This window comes from Hyla sarda, chromosome 6, assembly GCF_029499605.1.
Source record: "Hyla sarda isolate aHylSar1 chromosome 6, aHylSar1.hap1, whole genome shotgun sequence".
NCBI classification, from domain to species: domain Eukaryota; kingdom Metazoa; phylum Chordata; class Amphibia; order Anura; family Hylidae; genus Hyla; species Hyla sarda.
The window spans coordinates 42,647,474-42,667,662 of NC_079194.1; the positions used below are offsets into that span (position 1 = coordinate 42,647,474).

General features: G+C 43.2%; 1 protein-coding gene across 4 annotated transcripts in view; it reads left to right on the top strand.

Annotated features, from left to right (window-relative positions):
* Positions 1 to 20,189, top strand: part of LOC130277390 (L-selectin-like) — a 47,669-nt gene that overhangs the window by 27,224 nt on the left and 256 nt on the right. For 3 of the 4 annotated variants that reach the window (XM_056528043.1, XM_056528044.1, XM_056528042.1), the window contains 7 exons: positions 928 to 1,035; positions 4,139 to 4,324; positions 6,325 to 6,510; positions 6,890 to 7,075; positions 8,832 to 9,017; positions 15,959 to 16,087; positions 17,015 to 17,036. In XM_056528043.1, coding sequence (XP_056384018.1) covers positions 928 to 1,035; positions 4,139 to 4,324; positions 6,325 to 6,510; positions 6,890 to 7,075; positions 8,832 to 9,017; positions 15,959 to 16,087; positions 17,015 to 17,036 — 1,003 coding nt within the window. The remainder of the gene's footprint in view (positions 1 to 927; positions 1,036 to 4,138; positions 4,325 to 6,324; positions 6,511 to 6,889; positions 7,076 to 8,831; positions 9,018 to 15,958; positions 16,088 to 17,014; positions 17,037 to 20,189) is intronic. The other variant, XM_056528045.1, reaches the window with a different exon arrangement.

A 20,189-nucleotide genomic window follows, 5' to 3' on the forward strand; every position in this document is an offset into this window, starting at 1 on the left:
TATACATGGGGGGAAATAGAAGGCTTAAATTTCGGGCCCTGAGGACATTTAGCATGACAATTTGAAGGTAGATAGGGACACTAGGTTATTACGTGCGGAGGCACATTGGATTATACGCCTTGATGTGCAAGGCCCGCTCGGCTTTAACGATAGGATTGACATGTCCCCTTTTTTATGACTTTGTCCCTATTATAATCCTTAGGTAGATTGGTAGACATCCCTGATCTAATCTATTAATTATTATTTGTATACCTACCTTTTTTTGATTCTTCTTTTTTCTGTTGTTTATTCTGTTGTAATCAGCTGTTGCGGTCACATGACCTGCTGATTGACTTCTACACTATTTCACACGCACAGCGCAATGACCTAAGTGAGGCCAGAAGAAGCACAGCTTGCGTGAAACTGCTGGCAGTCGCCTCTTAGCACCCACGCACATCTGCAGTCCTGGTCCCCCGGCTGATCCGTTTAGGGAGCTTTGATCCCGTATTGATCGGTGAGTGCAGGATAATCTATTTTCTATTATATACAGTTTATACTAAGGTCTATCCTTATATTATGTCCTAGCACCACCGGAGACTCACTGTTTGTGTTGTGTACCTGCCGCGCTGTTACATGCTATTCCCACCTCTTAATCGTGATAGAATGAATATCTAGCGGTGCCATCCTGCATCTTCCTACAGACACATATTAAGATTTTATATAGAAGTTATTTACAAATCTGTTTAACTTTCTGGCATCAGTTGTTTAGAAAATGTTTTTTTCACCAGAGAACCCCTTTGAGGCTACTGCTCTTTGGATTCAACTACATTTGCTTTGTTTGTACTCTGTATCTTATCTGTTTTTATATTTTCACAAGTTGTAAATGGGACAACGTCAAATATCTCAGTATTGTTTTCTTTTACTTTTTACACTTATATTTCCTTTTAGCCTCATGTGAGCCGCTATCATGCAGCAGTCATGGAGAATGCATTGAGACCATCAACAACTACACATGTGATTGTGATCCAGGATTTTACGGACCCCAGTGTCAACACGGTAATTAGTGTTGAGCGGCATAGGCCATATTCGAATTCGCGAATATTCGCGAATATATGGACGAATATTCGTCATATTCGCGAATATTCGCATATTCGTAATATTCTCGTTGTATTTTCGCATATGCGAATATTCGCGTTGTGCGAAAATTAACATATGCGAAAATTAGCATTTGCGAAAATTAGCGTATGTACATTTTCGCATATGCGAAAATTTGCACACCGGTCTCACACAGTAGTATTAGAGCCTTCTTTACACCACACAAGCTGGAAGCAGAGAGGGGTGATCACTGTGATGTGTACTGTGAAAAAAATAAAAAAATAAAAAATAAAAAAAATGAATATTCGTAATTACGAATATATAGCGCTATATTCGCGAATATTCGCGAATTCGCGAATATGCGATATTTGCGAATAAAATTCGAATTGCGAATATTCGCGAGCAACACTAACGGTAATGTCTTGTTTTATCACTGAATCTTTTGTATTTGGATGTGTTTGAATTATGTGACCTTTTCTGCACGTACACACAGGAGGGAGAAAAACAAAACTGCCTGAACCAATATCTTGTGCAATTTGCACTAAAAAAGCAAATGGATGGTGCAAACTAAGACTAGACAGGCTAAAGATGCACCAGATTTTTAAACAGATTAAGCCGCAGTTAGAAATCTGGTTACACCCTGTAGTCTAAGTTTACTGGGGGAAAATAAGTAAAAACTGTCTAGTTCTTACTTAAAGGGGCACTCCCGTAGAAAACTTTTTATTTTTTAAATCAACTGGTGCCAGAAAGTTAAACAGATTTGTAAATTACTTCCATTAAAAAATCTTAATCCTTCCAGTACTTATTAGCTGCTGAATACTACAGAGGAAATTGTTTTCTTTTTGGAACACAGAGCTCTCTGCTGACATCATGACCACAGTGCTCTCTGCTGACATCTCTGTTCATTTTAAGAAATGTCCAGATTAGGAGAAAATCCCCATAGCAAACATATGCTGCTCTGGACAGTTCCTAAAATGGACAGAGATGTCAGCAGAGAGCACTGTGGTCATGATGTCAGCAGAGAGCTCTGTGTTCCAAAAAGAAAACCATTTCCTCTGTAGTATTCAGCAGCTAATAAGTACTGGAAGGATTATGATTTTTAATAGAAGTAATTTACAAATCTGTTTAACTTTCTGGCATCAGTTGATTTAAAAAAAAAAAAGTTTTCCACGGGAGTACCCCTTTAACCCCTTAAGGACGCAGGACGTAAATGTACGTCCTGGTGAGGTGGTACTTAACGCACCAGGACGTACATTTACGTCCTGTGCATAACAGCGGGCATCGGAGCGATGCCCGTGTCATGCGCGGCTGATCCCGGCTGCTGATCGCAGCCAGGGACCCGCCGGCAATGGCTGACGCCCGCGATCTCGCGGGCGTCCGCCATTAACCCCTCAGGTGCCGGGATCAATACAGATCCCGGCATCTGCGTCAGTGCGCGATTTGAATGAATGATCGGATCGCCCACAGCGCTGCTGCGGGGATCCGATCATTCAGAACGCCGCACGGAGGTCCCCTCTCCTTCCTCCTACCGTCTCCCGGCGTCTCCTGCTCTGGTCTGTGATCGAGCAGACCAGAGCAGAAGATCGCCGATAACACTGATCTGTTCTATGTTCTATACATAGAACAGATCAGTATTAGCAATCATGGTATTGCTATGAATAGTCCCCTATGGGGACTATTCAAGTGTAAAAAAAAATGTAAAAAAATGTAAAAGTTAAAGTAAAAAAAATGTGAAAAATCCCCTCCCCCAATAAAAAAGTAAAACGTCCGTTTTTTCCTATTTTACCCCCACAAAGCGTAAAAAATGTTTTTTATAGACATATTTGGTATCGCCGCGTGCGTAAATGTCCAAACTATTAAAATAAAATGTTAATGATCCCGTACGGTGAAGGGCGTGAACGAAAAAAAAAGTCCAAAATTCCTACTTTTTTAATACATTTTATTAAAAAATATATATAAAAAATTAATTAAAAGTTTTTTATATGCAAATGTGGTATCAAAAAAAAGTACAGATCATGGCGCAAAAAATGAGCCCCCATACCACCGCTTATACGGAAAAATAAAAAAGTTATAGGTCATCAAAATAAAGGGATTATAAACGTACTAATTTGGTTAAAAAGTTTGTGATTTTTTTTAAGCGCAACAATAATATAAAAGTATGTAAGAATGGGTATCATTTTAATCGTATTGACCCTCAGAATAAAGAACACATGTCATTTTTACCATAAATTGTACGGCGTGAAAACAAAACCTTCCAAAATTAGCAAAATTGCGTTTTTCATTTTAATTTCCCCACAAAAATAGTGTTTTTTAGTTGCGCCATAAATTTTATGATATAATGAGTGATGTCATTACAAAGGACAACTGGTCGCGCAAAAAACAAGCCCTCATACTAGTCTGTGGATGAAAATATAAAAGAGTTATGATTTTCAGAAGGCGAGGAGGAAAAAATGAAAACGTAAAAATTTAATTGTCTGAGTCCTTAAGGCCAAAATGGGCTGAGTTCTTAAGGGGTTAAAGGGGTTATGTAGGAATAGAAAAACAGAGCAAATTTTTTTCAAAAACTGCTCCCTGTCTGTCTCCACATTAAGTGTGGTTCTGCAGCTCAGGTCCATTGAAATGAATGGAGCTAAGACATGGAACTGGAGACAGCTTTGGAGCTGTTTTTGAAAGAAATTAGCTCTGTTTTTCCTATCCTGAATAACCCCTTTAAACTAGACAATCTAAGACTGTGCCAAATTTTCATTTTAAGCCCCACTTCTTTTTTTACCATGCCCCACCCCCCCCCCCCCTTTTTATTTAATTAGTGCACATGGTGTAAATGAGTTAAAATGTATTTGAAAATTTACCCAGTGGTGCGATTTCCACCGAAAAAAGCAAATTCAGCTTAGAGGTGTCTGAATGCCACATCAGCCCCCTTCAATGCCCACTTATGTATGATATCACAGGTATAGATGGTGTCTTCAGTTCACTGGTTCAGTGCCTCGTGACTCCATTTAAAAACAATGCTATAAAATCTTATCCTCCACATAGATCCTTACATTTCTGTATTAACTCTTTGTAGTTGTACAGTGTCGGCATCTATCAGCCCAGCCTCAAGGATACATGAATTGTTCTCATCCATGGGGAAACTTCAGCTTTCAGTCTTCTTGCCACTATGGATGTTTTGATGGATTCTTCCTTAATGGTACAGATACGAGCATATGTCTCCCATCTGGGACGTGGAGCAGTGAAGAACCATATTGTACAGGTAGAAAGGGGACCTGCCTTTATTTTCATGTTGACTAAACCACAAGTCATCACCGAGGTCCCTGGTGGCTTCTGTCTGCTCCACCGCAAATTGATAGATCTCACTATCTCATATCTATCTATCTCATATCTATCTCATATCTATCTCATATCTATCTATCTATTTCACATTACTGCTGAGCTCCGCTAAATGGAGCACTGTCTCGAATAGATGGGAGTTGAACAGAGAAACTACATGTCCAGTATTTTTCTCCACTCAACTCCCCTATAAAAATTGACACCCAATCAACCCCATTCAAGTCAATGGCATCTGTCAGGACCCAGCAGTGTCTGTTGTGCAAAGGGTCTGTTTGGCTCCTCTGTTTGGCACCAAACGGACCCTGAATGGGTTGGCGCACACCAGTGATGTGAACTCAGAAATATATTTTACAGCCTTATATTTTAAGTAGGCTTTTATTATCATCAAAATGTCTGTTGACAGCAGCCAATGATAGCCGAACGGCTCTCCCACAGAGATATATGGAGGGGGCATGGTGTTTAAGTTTTTTTGAATGAGACTACTCCTTTAACACCTTAAGGACCAAGGGTGTACGGGTATGCACTGGTCCCATTACAGGTGTTTGAAGTGTGCTCACGAGCTGAGCACTCTTCCAACCCGGTGGGTTCCAACTGCTATCAGCAGCCAGGACCCACGGTTAATGCCAGGCATTGCCAATCAGGCCGATGCCTGGTATTAACCCTTTAGATGCCACAATCAAAGTTGATTGCGGCGCCTGAAATGCGCTCTTAGCAATCCTGGCAGCTCAGCGGAGCTGATCGGGACCATTGCAGGAAAATCACAATGTCCTAATCAGCTGAATGGATGGCAGGAGGGCCCTTAACTGCCTCTTCGCCGTCTGATTAGTCCTCTGCTGCTCCAGGAAGCTTCAGCAGGCTGGAGCAGCAAAACGCTAATAACACTGATCAATGCTATGCTATGGCGTAGCATTGAACAGTGTATGAAGAAGATTGCATGGTATAGCCCCCTATGGGGACTAAAAAAAGAAAGTGTAAAAAAAAATTGATAGGAGGAAGGGGGAAAAAACGAACGTGCAAAAACAAAAATTGGCCTGGTCCTTAAGGGGTTAAATGAGTACAGATATTTTGTGAGATGCAATATCATTAAAGAAGCAATGCAAATTTCATGTTGATAATAACTAGAAGAAATTAAAGGATAGGGGATAAGATGTCTCACCGCGGGGGTCCCGCCGCTGGGGACCCCTGCAATCTTGTATTTGCCACCCACCTGTTTGAGCTGCACGCCGCGGTGCCAGCTCACAAACAGCCGGGTGGTGACCACGGGGCCGGAGTATCGTGACATCACGACTCCGCCCCCGTGTGACGTCACCCCCCGCTATGCAAGTCTATGGGAGGGGGCGTGATAGCACAAAGTGAAACAATTTATTATCTTGATGTGTATGTGTTGTCATGTCTGTGAAGTTTCTTTTGTATAGGTCATATAATTTGAAACCTTTTTGTTCACATAAGCGAACACTTTAGATCTGTTAGAACAGGAGTAGGAGCATCTCACTTAAAGGGGTACTTCAGGGAACTTAACCCATACAGCATCCTTTCCCTCTCCTCAACCTATTTGTCTAAATCTCATTCATTAGCTATATAGAGCAGTTTTCCCTCTTTGGTTGTACTTACATACATGAAGCAAGGGAATGACATCATCCAGCCATCCACTCTGTCTCTGTCCAAATCCCTCTCTGAAAGCAGCCCCTACCCTTCTGAGAGACAGACACCATGTGGCTTCTGCCCTGCACTGATAAGTCATACTTCCTGTAGTGCTGAGAACTGGGAGGTGTGTGCAGCCTCGGCCAATCAGATACTGAATCTCTCTCTCATATCTATCCATCTATCTCATATCTATCTTTCTATTTATTTCACATCACTACACTACATATAACAAAATCATAACCATTGGTGGAAGATATTAATGCCTTCCTTGTTATACAGCTGTTCCATGTGATGAGCTCAGTCCTCCTCAGCAGGGCTCCTTCACATGTCACCATCCATCGGCAGAGAACAGTTTTGGTTCCACTTGTGAATTCACCTGCTCAGAAGGATGGAAACTAAAGGGATACAATAAAACAGTATGTGGCCCTACAGGTCGATGGACAGAGGAAATTCCAGAATGTGAAGGTAGGTTCTTAAAAGTCTATTCCCATTGTATATTTACATACAGAAAACCAGATATGCTTTATTCTAACTCTAAGAAAGTCATTTCATGTGGTTTCCACCGCAGCCAAACACTGTAAATTGTGAAAAGCTTTTGTATTTGTTGTTGTTTTTTTCTCTCTCTGCTTGCACTGGGGTAACCATGGAAGCATCAACAACTCTTCATTTATAGGCTTTCGGTCATGTGACCTCAAATATTTTCAATGGGAATGTCCATGCCAAGTTTTCCTGTTGACACTTTCTTGAGAACTCCAGAGCAGGCGCAATATTTTATTTTTGATTGTAGACGTTGCTAGAATGAATACATACCCCTCATTTTAGAGAACTATTATTTCTGTTCTAGCTGTTACATGTAGGGCTCTCAGTCCTCCTCAGGAGGGGTCCCTCACATGTCACCATCCATGGGCTGAGAACACTTTGGGCTCCATTTGTGAATTCTCTTGCTCAGGAGGATGGAAACTAAAGGGATCCAACAAAACAATATGTGGTCCTACAGATCAATGGACAGAAGAAACCCCTGAATGTGAAGGTATGTTCCAAAAATTCCACTTTTACATTCCTCTGTATTAATAGGAAGTCGGACATACTTGGTGTCAACATTAAAGGAGTCGTCTCATGCAAAAAAAAAAGTATCCCCTAGCATGATAGGGGATGAGTTTTGGATTGTAGGGGCTCTTCCCTGGAGCAGTGCATCACGATCCCCTACCGAAGCGGCAGCCGAAGATAACCGAGTGGCTCTCCCATAGAGATACTGTATGTGGAGGGGGCATGGTGGCTAAGGGATACATTTTTTTTTTTGCATGAGACTACTCCTTTAACACCTTAAGGACCAAGGGCATACCGGTATGCACTGGTCCCATCACCGATGTTTGAAGCGTGCTCACGAGCTGAGCAAGCTTCATACCCGGTGGGTCCCAACTTATATTAGCAGCCAGGACCCAGGGTTAATGCCGGGCATTGCCGATCAAGCCGATGCCCAGCATTAACCCTTTGGATGCCACAATCAAAGTTTATTGTAGCGTCTAAAATGCAGGGTTAACAATCCCGGCAGCTTTGCGGAGCTGATCGGGAACATCGCGGTAAAATTGAGTGGACAGTGGGAGGGCCCTTACCTGCCTCTTTGCCGTCCAATCAGTCCTCTGCTGCTCCAGGAAGCTTCAGCAGGCTGGAGCAGCACATCACAGATAACACTGATTAATGCTATGCTATGTCATAGCAATGAACAGTGTATGCAACTTAAAAAAAAAAAGAAAGTGTAAAAATGAAAGTTAATAGGAGGTAGAAGGAAAAAACGAAAGCGCTAAAATCAAAATTGCCCTGGTCCTTGAGATAAATGAGTACAGTTGTTTTGTGAGATGCAATATCATTAAAAAAGCAATGCAAATTTTATGTTGATAATAACTAGAAGAAATTAAAATTCTCTTGAAAAGGTTTAATAAAAAGTAGTGCAATAGGTCTAAAGGGGTACTCCACTCCCCAGCGTTAGGAACATTAGGTTCCAATTGCGGGTGCGGGCTTCGGAGGTCACCATTCCCCCTTTTGATATCACTCTCCGGCCCCTCAATGCAAGTCTATGGGAGGAGGTGTGATAGCCGTCACTCCCCTGGCCATAGACTAACATTGAGGGAGTGGGACGGGGCAGGGAGTGATGTCACAAAGTGGTGGGGTTTGACATCACCAGCGGGCGTGGCGACCCCCGAAGCCCATACCAGCATTCGGCACTAAATGTTTGGAACTAAATGAATGGAGTACCCCTTTAAAGGTTTTATACACACAATGATTGAATCTGCCATAAATATCTCATTGTTGTTAGTCTTTTTGTCCAATTTCATAGTTTTAGTATTTCTTGCTTGTCAGCTATAATATACAGTGACCACACATGTGAGGTCACTTCTTAGTCAGTAATGTAGCAATAGATCCCCATTGTTGGGATTGGTGACTGTTTCCTCCAGACCCCTGAAGGCGGTCTATCTTTCCTAACAAGAAAAGGGTAGGGCAGCTGGAAATCCTTATCTCCACTGACATCTGCCATCAAGGTAAAGTTGGGAGACTACCATTAACATTAGATTGTCGTCCAGTGCTACTAAAATTGTCAATTTCAACCAACCATAACTTAACGTGTATGACCAGCTTAATTTTCTCTACATCCTGTCGCGTGTCCTCCCATTTAAAATCGAGGTGCTAATGCAATATTTACCTGCTGACCTTGGATTTTATATAACTGTAGCTGATATTATAATATAACATATCCACCTGATTTCTCAGCGTAAATATTTCTATTCTAGCTGTTCCATGTGATGAGCTCAGTCTTCCTAAGCAGGGTTCCTTCACATGTCACCATCCATGGGCAGAGAACAGCTTTGGTTCCACGTGTGAATTCACCTGCTCAGAAGGATGGAAACTAAAGGGATCCAATAAAACAGCTTGTGGCCCTACAGGCCGATGGACAGAAAAAGTTCCTGAATGTGAAGGTAGGTTCAGGAAACTCTGTTCCTATTTCTATACATTCATAGAAAGTCAGAAATGCTTGTTTAAAAAAAAAGTACAAAATATCTTTAGTAGTATGTGCATTGCAATAGAAAATATTAAAGTATACCTGTCATGAGATTAATCACTCTGTAAATGTTGCCGATCCTGTCTATGTGCTTAAATCCTTGTTATCAACCTTTTATGGCTCCTAAGTACCTTGTTTATGTTGCTCACACTGTATGCAGTTCACTAAGGAGGAGGGGGTGTTCCCTTGCTTGCCCTCACATCTCATATGGGAACTTCCTCTGTCAATCCTCAAAGATGACAATAGGCTGCTCCATGTACTGAGGCTGTATGACATGCGTCCAGCTCACATAGCAGGCTGTTTAAAAAGCCAGGAGCATGCACAGAGCCCTACTTGTCCCGCCCACACTTCCTGTATTTTGTCTCAACTTATCTACCTGCTCAAATACACAGGAAATAGCTGCAGGGGCAAAACAGTGGTAACATGCAGGGACAAAATAGTGGTAAGAAGTATGAAGATTTTTTTAACCCAAAAATATCAAAAACTGTTTCTTTTCTTTTTTTTAAATCCATGTACATTACAAATATATATTTTATGGAGACAATAAAACATTGTACTCACCATCTGGTTTTCTTGGTTCATTAAGTTCATTGCAGATCATTCAAACTACACAGTAAACGAACTTGACTGAAACACGGGTAGGAGAAGTGAAAGTGCAGGGATATGATGGAGGCAACAGCCGGTCTAACATAACAATGACTCTTCATCTGGAAGAAGTGTCATTATAACGTGAAACAGGCTGTTGCCTCCATGACATCTCTGCACTTTCACTACTCCTCCTGGTGTTTCAGCAGAGTTGGTTTACTGTGTAGTTTGAATGATCCGAAATAAACATAATGAACAGAGAAGACCAGAAATCGAGTACTACTTTGTGTTCTCTCTATGATATATGTTCTTGAAGTCGACATCTGCTTAATGTATGAGCACTCGAGGTTGATTGGCTGTTAGTGGCTATTGAACAGGGATCAAGTCCTGAAAAAAAAGAAGTGCGGGAACTCACCCAAGATTTCCACTCCAGGGTTGATCCTGCAGGACTCCTGGTAATGGGAATGGTGTTCCTGCTGGAACTCTGTCCCCAATGCGTTCCTGCAGGACTGGAGCCCTGCTATTGAAAGATAATTAGTGCTGCACACCTGCTGTGCCACGGTCAATTTTCTCTGTTTCACATAGCTATATTACATTTATCGTTCCAACTTTTATTAGGGAAGGGGTTATTTTACTTTCAACCTTTTTTGCCCTTTTTTTTTAAACTATTTTAGTCACCATAGGGAAATATTATATGCAATCTTCTGATTGTATATGTTGTTCAATGCTATGCCATAGCATAGCTTTGATCAGTGTTATCTCTGCTCCATTGCTCCAGCTTGCCAGCTTTGGAGAACCAATGCAGGGCATCACCGAGATCATTTAGTAGCAGCCGAGACCATCCCACGTGCTCAGGAGCTGTCATACCGAACAATGGACGTAAATGTACATCCACTGTCCTTAAGGGGTTAAGAAGCAATGCAACAACTAATAATTGATATTTACTTAAGAAATTGAATTCTCTTAAAGCGTACCTGTCATATAGCAAAAAAAAGCCATGCAGATGTTTTCTACATCTTTTTTTTTGTGTCCAGCTTCTGTATTTAGCTCACAAATCCCTCTGCTCTACTGCTTACTCATTCTGACATCCACTGCTCAGGAAGGGGTATGTCCCAGGCAACCACTGAGCCCGCCCTCACTGACCATGCATTCACTTCCTCCCTGAGTCTGCTGTGATGTACTGGGTATCTTCATTCAATCACTTCAGGTTGCTCTGTAACCCCTCCTCTTTTTTAAGACAGGAATCTGATAGACAGGACAGGAGTGAGCACAGAAGACGAAAGACTAACATATTGATTAAAGTGTACCTGCCATTTAGAAAAAAAAAATTGGCATGTCACAGAGACGGGGACATCCAGCTGTTGCATAACTACAACTCCCAGCATGCCCGTTGGCTGTCGGTGACTGCTGAGAGTTGTAGTTTTGCAACAACTGTAGGTACACTGGTTATGTATCACTGAGTTTGTGACCTAACTCAGTGTTTCACAACCAGTGTGCCTCCAGCTGTTGCAAAACTACAACTCCCAGCATGTACGGTGCATGGTGTAAGGTGACTGCTGAGAGTTGTAGTTTGCAACAGCTGGAGGCACACCGGTCGTGAAACACTGAGTTAGGTAAAAAAAAACTCTTGAGTTTCACAACCAGTGTGCCTTCAGCTGTTGCAAAACTACAACTCTCAGCAGTCACCGACAGCCAACGGGCATGCTGGGAGTTGTAGTTATGCAACCAGCAGATGCACCACTACAACTCCCAGCATGCACTTTAGCTGTTTGTGCAAGCTGGGAGTTGTAGTTAGACAACAGCTGAAGGTACACTTTTCCATAGAAAGAATGTGCCTCCAGCTGTTGCAAAACCATAAGTCCCAGCATGCCCATAAGGGAATGCTGGGAGTTGTGGTGGTCTGCCTCCTGCTGTTGCATAACTACAGCTCCCAGCATGCCCTTTTTGCATGCTGGGAGCTGTTGCTAAGCAACAGCAGGAGGCTGTCACTCACCTCCTGCTGTTGCTTCATCGCTGGACTGTCCCTCGCCGCCGCAGCTGCTCCTGGGGCCCCGATCCCAACAGGGGCGCCGGGGATCGGGGTCCCCAGCACCGGGGGTCGTCTTCCCGCACCCGCTCACGTCCTCCGGAAGAGGGGCGGAGCGGGTGCGGGAGTGACACCCGCAGCAGGCGCCCTGATTGGTCGGCCGGTAATCCGGCCGACGAATCAGGGCGATCGTGAGATGGCACCAGTGCCACCTCACCCCTGCAGGCTCTGGCTGTTCGGGGCCGTCAGAGACGGCCCCGAACAGCCAGTAATTCCGGGTCACCGGGTCACCGGAGACCCGATTGACCCGGAATCGCCGCAGATCGCTGGACTGAATTGTCCAGCGATCTGCGGCGATCGCCGACATGGGGGGGCATAATGACCCCCCTGGGCGATATGCCGGGATGCCTGCTGAACGATTTCAGCAGGCATCCGGCTCCGGTCCCCAACCGGCTAGCGGTGGGGGCCGGAATTCCCACGGGCGTATGGATACGCCCTCGGTCCTTAAGGACTCGGGAAGCAGGGCGTATCCATACGCCCTATGTCCTGAAGAGGTTAAACATCTGATCCCCTATCCAAAGGATAGAGGATAAGATGTCTGATCGCAGGGATCCCGCCGCTGTGAACCCCCGCAATCTCTCCTGCAGCACCCCCTGTCATCTGCTGCACGGATCAAACTTCTCTCCGTGCCTGATGATGGGTGATACAGGGGCCGCAGTATTGTGACGTCAATGGCCCACCCCTTGTGACGTCAGGCGCCACCCCCTCAATACAAGTCTATGGGCGGGGCCGTGACGTCACGATACTCTGGCCCCTGTATCGCCCATCATAAAGCACAGAGTGAAGTTCGCTTCATGCAGCAGATGACAGGGAGAGATGCAGGAGAGATCGCTGGGGTTCCCAGTGGCTGGACCCTCGCGATCAGACATCTTTTCCCCTATCCTTTGGATAGAGGATAAGATGTCTGGGGGAGGAGTACTCCTTTAAAGGGCTCTAATGTAACAACTTGTGGCCCTACAGGCCGATGGACAGAAGGCATTCCTGGATGTGAAGTTATTGTTTATATCACACTGAACATATTACACCCTTGTAGATACAATTGCAAAGCAGAGGAGTAAAGAAAAATGCAATGTGACACATAACAGGGTTCATACCATATTTTGTTAGAAGAAGCAGGTTACTCTACATTGGTATAATTACAGTAAAACAGTAGTACCAGTGGCTGGACCCCCCACGATCAGACATTTTATACCCTATTCTTTGAATAGGGGATAAGATGCCAAGGGGCGGAGTATGGCTTTAAACTATGTTTCCACACAGGGTTTTTTTCTGGCATTTTTTTTTAACTGCCAGTGCAGTTTTTGAGCCAAAGTCAGAAGTGGATCCAGTAGGAAGGAGAAGTCTAAGTCCTTCCTTTATATTTCCCATTCCTTTTAAATACACTTCTGCAGACTACTGAGGTCACCTGACAGCAGGGGACACATTGAACGCCAGCGTGGCGGCCTGTATAGATAAGCCACACATGTCATCAAGGGGCTGGCTTGTCAGGGAGGACAAGAAGAAGCCAAGCCCCCTGTCATCAGCTGTAGGCTCCAGCCGAACAGGATCCTGGGCAAGGCTCGAGACAACACTAATATATAGTGCAGAGGAATGGTGAACCTGGGAGGACCAAGAAAGCACAAAAAGGGGTCTATCCACCCCACACATGGAAGGCAAGTAAAGCATTCAAGGCATAACTTGCTATCACAGGCATGACTGGATTACCACTTTGTATTAGTGTGAATGACCATTGAAGCCCATGACAACAGACTATGTCATATGCAGATGTCTCTCAATGTTACCTCCGCAGACAATAGGAAGAATGGTTATGTGAGTAAAATGCAGATTTACTACATTAGCACGTGTATCAATTGAACACACTTTTATAAAATATTGCAATTATCACTAACAGAGTAACATTATTAATGTTGAGTTTAAACATTGAGGGGGTATATGTTTTGTGCATCTGATATTTTTTATTGGAATGAATGAAAGGTTATATTTTTAAAGGAAGTTGGAAATAATTGCAGGACGTTGTTTACAATTGGTCCATTGCATAAAAAAAGATCTTGCATGGCCCTGTAAGTGAACGAAATGAAAGAGTAATGAACTTTAAAAGGTGAGGAGGAAAAAAACTAAAGCAAAAATTGACCCGGTCATTAAGGTCAAAACAAGACTGTGTCTTAAATGGTTAAATGGCGCATTTATTATCCGACCTTCTACACATAGAGCTTTACCACAGATACAGTACAACTACTAGCCGCAGAAGGGAAACCAAAAGGCCATTGCCTTTAAGGGGAACTCCGGTGGAAACAAGTGGAAAACAAATGTTTTTAACCTGTTCAGGATGTAGGGCGTATGCATACGCCCTGCATCCCGAGTCCTTAAGGATGTAGGGCGTATGGATACGCCCATGGGAATTCTGGTCCCCGCCGCTAGCCGGTTGGGGACCAGACTGGGATGCCTGCTGAAATCATTCAGCAGGCATCCCGGCACATCCCCCCTCCCCCCCATGTCGTATATCGGATAAAATCACATGTCAATTCAGACATGCGATTTTCTCCTATTCTGGGCTGATCGGGTATCTGATGACCCGATCACCCGGAAAATAGGAATAATCGGTAAAAGCATCTCAGAGTTATTAATGCATAAAGTGACAGTGGTCAGATTTGCGAAAAAGGGCTGCGTCCTTGAGGTGAAAATTAGCTGAGTCCTTAATGGGTTAAATCACTTGGTGCAAGAAGGTTAAACAGATTTGTAAATTTCAAAATCTTAACCCTTCCAGTACTTACAAGCTGCTGTATACTACAGAGAAAATTGTGCAGTTCTTTCCAGTCTGATCACAGTGCTCTCTGCTGACACCTCTGTCCGTGTCAGGATCTGTCCAGATTAAAAGCAAATCCCCATAGCAAACCTCTCCTGTTTTGGACAGTGCAGAGAGCACTGTGGTCAGACTGGAAAGAACTGCACAATTTTCTCATGTAGCATACAGCAGCTGATAAGTACTGGAAGGGTTAAGATTATTAAATAGAAGTAATTTACAAATCTGCTTAACTTTCTGGCACCAGTTGATTTAATAAAAAATGTTTTCCAGCGGAGTACCCCTTTAACACTGCCTTTGCTGTGGAGTGACACACTGCCCCCTGCTGTTGTGATGAGCCATCACATATCACAGTCAGTCACCCCTCGTAGTGATACAAGGGACAGTAACAGCTTAGCTATATGTGTAGGACATCCTATGGCCACATGTGTTGCCTCTCATGGCTTCCAACTGGCATTTTTCCGCAGGGTGATTCTCGTCCACACACAGTAAGGGTTTCCCAGTAATGTCTCTTTCATGTCTCTGTCCGGTCACAAGACTGATCGTCAATGGAGCATTGTCTGCCTGCCAGTTTCAACAACCTGCAAGCGTTCAGGATCTACAAGCCCAGCTGTAACATCTGTGGGCAATGTGCTTCAGGATGCCATACTAAACCTGTATGCCTCCATGCCCAACCGTATCTCGTCTTGTATCCAGACTAGTTGCAGATGACTAGAGCCTCCTTTCAATTGTACAGTTTTCCCTAATAAATTCATAGTTTTGCTCAAATAACTTAATATTGTGGTCTAGTATTGCAATATCATTACAATAACACATATAAAGTTTAAAGGGGTAGTCTGGCCATCCGTCCACTGGGACCCCCCGCGATCTCCGTGCAGCACCCTCATTTCATGCCAGGCTGCTGCTCCAGTCTCGGAAATATCTGTGTTTCCAGGACTTGGTATGTGACACCACTCCCCCTCCATTCATGTCTATGGGAGCGGGCGTGATGGCCGTCATGCCCCCTCCCATAGACGTGAATGGAGGGGGTGTCACGTCACGAGGGGGCTTGGCACGACGTCGCGAGGGGGTGTGGCATCATGTCTCCAGTCCTGGAAACAGAGATTTCCCAGACTGGAGCCACAGCCCGGCATATAATGTAGGTGCTGCACGGAGATTGTGGGGGGTTCCACCGGTAGCCTCCCCGCGATCAGAAATCTTGTACCCTATCCTATGTCTATGGCCGGAATATCCCTTAAATTTGATTGCAACAATGCCTTCTTGGTGCATTATTCATTTTGCAAATAAGTTTATTTGTCCCTATATTTCCAGAGCTTAATAGGTTTACATTATAACATTTCTCTGTAGAATCAGTAACACATTCTTATATCTGTGTTTATCTATTTAGCACAGGAGAAAGTTGTGGATCTCCAGGAGGACCATGCTAAAGCAGTATTTATTATCGGCCTGGCCACTGCTACTAGTGCATTAATCTTAGCAACACTTTTCTGGTTAGTTAGCCGACGGTTGAAGAAAGGTAATAATTGTATATTTTCTATTATTTGTTATTTTTGTAATACAAGCAGAATGTTACTAAAGATATTGATGGGATCACAAGGGGGCAGGTAGGGCTTCAAATAGAAGGGGCAAGTTCCAGCACTATGCATATTGCTTCTATATAATTGCTTCTATGTAAAAATCTTAATCCTTCAAGTAGTTATCAACTGCTGTATGCTCCACAGGAAGTTGTGTAAATCTTTTAAGTCTGACCCCAGTGCTCTTTGCTGACACGTCTATCCATGTCAGGAACTGTCCAGAGCAGGAGAGATTTGCTATGAGGATTTGCTTCTGCTCTGGACAGTTCCTGACATGGACAGAAGTGTCAGCAGAGAGCACTGTGGTCAGACTGGAAAGAACTACACAACTTCCTCTGTAGTATATAGCAGCTTATAAGTACTGGAAGGATTAAGATTTTTATATAGAAGTAATTTACAAATCTGTTAAACTTTTTGGCTCCAGTTGAATAAAATAAAAATCTTGTTTTCCACTGGAGTACCCTTTTAATAAATATTTTTTATTCACCTGAAAGCGATTTTAGAAACTTAGAAAATTGTATTTTTTATTTAAAGAATAATAATTCATAACTTAAATAAATCTAAAATTAAAATGTAAAATAACTAAATAAAAATTGAGTTCAGGTTTTTATATACTTGATATAATTGATAGGATATATAGATAAATATTCAGATACTGTATATGCACCTAATTAAATGGTTCTTAACATTTTAGAATTTTTATATTATTGTCTCCATGAAAATTCAGAAAATGGAGGCACCATTAGACATTTATTTTTAAATACCAAAATTCAAAACTTTCTACTTTATATTTATTATATACATTTTTGTATTTACATTCATCTTTAGAAAATGAAATTAACACAATTTTACAATTTATTCTCTCTTAGGTAGAAAGAAAAGCACAATACGGTAAGATGTTTAATTTGTTGGACTCTGTATCTGAAATTGTAAATATCATTGCAGTATATTCCTTAAATAGTCACCGCTCTTTAATAAATACTCCACATAAATCCATAGTACAAACAAATATGTGGTGGCCCAGTACAGGGGTTGCTCTCCTATACCCTTTCTGTCCTGTGTGGCGGACTCTATTTCAGTGTCCCCTGAGTCCACCTTCATTATGTGTATTCTAAATGGTTAACAGTGTCCTATGTTATTTATTTGTTTGTCTTTATAATGTTCATATTCCTTTAAATGTTGTTACCAAGTCCTTTGTAAGTAGGGAAGGTGTCAGTGACCAGGTGACTTGTGTGGTGACCTATAGGACCCCTCCACATTGCTCCCTTAAATACCAGGGAGGAGCTAGCTAGTTCAGTCGAGTTCTATACCTGCTGAGGAGAAGTACAGTCAAGACCTGAGAGTGTCTGGTGTCCTGAGAGGGACTCAGGCCTAATCACGCAGCCACGCTTCAATCATCAAGTGCCCCTTCAGGTTAATGTCAAAGCCTGGTAAGCAACCATAGGGGTGAAGTCTAGTCAGTCATTGTCAAGTCAGTCACGTCTGCTAAAGTCAGCGTGGATCTGCAGCATTCTGTCCAAGTCCACTACAAGTCCCAGCGAGCCCGCAAGTCTCCTACATCCCTGGTCAACTCATTGGTCCTAACTGAGCTGTAAAGACTATTCCATCTGTCTTACTCAGTAAAGCTGCCGTTGTTCCGTAACTTTGCATCAGAGTCATTATTTGCCCCGCACCTACCCGAGGAAACAGCGGCCATACCTCGGGTGGTGTAGAGGATATCCACACCCTGCGGTCACGAACACAAGGGGTTAATGCCATCTGCGCCTAGATAATAACATCTGCCCTTGCATCACACCCTGACCACAAATATAAGAAACTTTGTAATTTTATTCCTTCTCTCCTTCTTTATTGGGCTTCTTTACTCCTCCTTCTACTCCCTAGCACAAAATTATTAAGATTTGTCTTAAGAGACTAGATGGACTAGCATCTCACGGAGGGATCAGATTACAAGTCTAGTGTACATTCTACCGCCAGTCAGTCCACAGTCTAGTGAAAATGCTACCGCCTGTCAGTCTACAGTCTATTTTGAATGCTACCACCAGTCAGTCTACAGTCTACTGTAAATGTTACCACCGGTCAGTCTACAGTCTAGTGTAAATGCTACCACCTGTCAGTCTACAGTCTAGTGTAAATGCTACCACCTGTCAGTCTACACTCTAGTGTAAATGTTACCACCGGTCAGTCTACAGTCTAGTGTAAATGCTACCACCTGTCAGTCTACACTCTAGTGTAAATGTTACCACCGGTCAGTCTACAGTCTAGTGTAAATGCTACCACCTGTCAGTCTACAGTCTAGTGTAAATGCTACGGCCTGTCAGTCTACAGTCTAGTGTAAATGCTACCACCAGTCAGTCTACAGTCTAGTGTAAATGCTACCGCCTCTCAGTCTACAGTCTAGTGTAAATGCTACCACCAGTCAGTCTACAGTCTAGTGTAAATGCTACCGCCTGTCAGTCTACAGTCTAGTGTAAATGCTACCACCAGTCAGTCTACAGTCTAGTGTAAGTGCTACCGCCTGTCAGTCTACAGTCTAGTGCGAATGCTACCACCAGTCAGTCTACAGTCTAGTGTAAATGTTACCACCGGTCAGTCTACAGTCTAGTGTAAATGCTACCGCCTGTCAGTCTACAGTCTAGTGTAAATGCTACCACCAGTCAGTCTACAGTCTAGTGTAAATGCTACCACCGGTCAGTCTACAGTCTGGTGTAAAGGCTACCACCGGTCAGTCTACAGTCTAGTGTAAATGCTACCACCAGTCAGTCTACAGTCTAGTGTAAATGCTACCACCAGTCAGTCTACAGTCTAGTGTAAATGCTACCACCAGTCAGTCCCCAGTCTAGTTTAAATGCTACTTCCAGTCAGTCTACAGTCTAGAGTAAACACTACCGCCGGTCAGTCTACAGTCTAGTGTAAATGCTGAAGTTAGACCAGATTTATGTTGTTGCTAGTGAGTCCACAAATGCCATAAATGGTCCAGATACAGAGGCTCATCCGTGCACTCCACCTAGACATTACTTTATAATTCAATTCAGTGCTGTGAGACCTGGACCCCATATCTATAAATGTTTGTCCCTCATTTTTTCTGCCACCAAAAGGATTTACCTTATCATAATTAAATACTAATGTACAGTATATATTATTTGTTAGGGAGAAAAAATGGAGAGACAGATACCGGCACCTGGTGTATTACCCTTGGTAACAGGAGCTAAGAGTGGTCCAGAGCTGGACAGGAACCATAAAGATGGCTGCTCACCTTAGAAAAGACAAAACAGACATATCACCCCAGCGATCTTGGGGTACTGGAGGTGTGGAGTCGCTGCCAGGCCTACTGGGTAGCAGGAAACAGTAGCACTGTCCTGGATAGACTGCAGAGGAACTTGAAAAAATACCCTTTGTAGATGGCGCTGCGGCTCCTTCAGAATGACGGAATAGGACCAATGCTCGGTTTAAGGTTCACAGTGGAACCATTTTTATTGGTAAAATAAAATTTAAAAAACATGCGATGACGTGTTTCGGGAGGATCCCTCCCTTCCTTAGAACAGGATCTGATCTGAAGAAGGGAGGATCCTCCCGAAACACGTCATCGCATGTTTTTTTATTTTATTTTACCAATAAAAATGGTTCCACTGTGAACCTTAAACCAAGCATTGGTCCTATTCTGTCATTCTGAAGGAGCCGCAGCGCCATCTACAAAGGGTATTTTTCCAAGTTCCTCTGCTGTAGATCATCATGTAGGTGTCATAACGTGACCCCTAAGGCTGGGTTCACACTACGGAATTTCCAAGTGCAAAATTCCCTGTGTTGAAGAGTCCATTTACCGTACTATCAATGGGATTCCGCAGGTCAGTGCACATGATCTTGTTCATTCTTACGATGGAATCTGTGCAGAATACATTGCCGTCTATGAGGACGGTGATGTCTACCTAGTCCTATCGGTGCCATATTCAGTCAGCGGCGATCAGCTGTGCAATGTCTGGCCTAAATATGTTCAGCTGGAGATTCAGTAGTATATACCCAGCCTTACTGGAAGAATACAAAAGACTC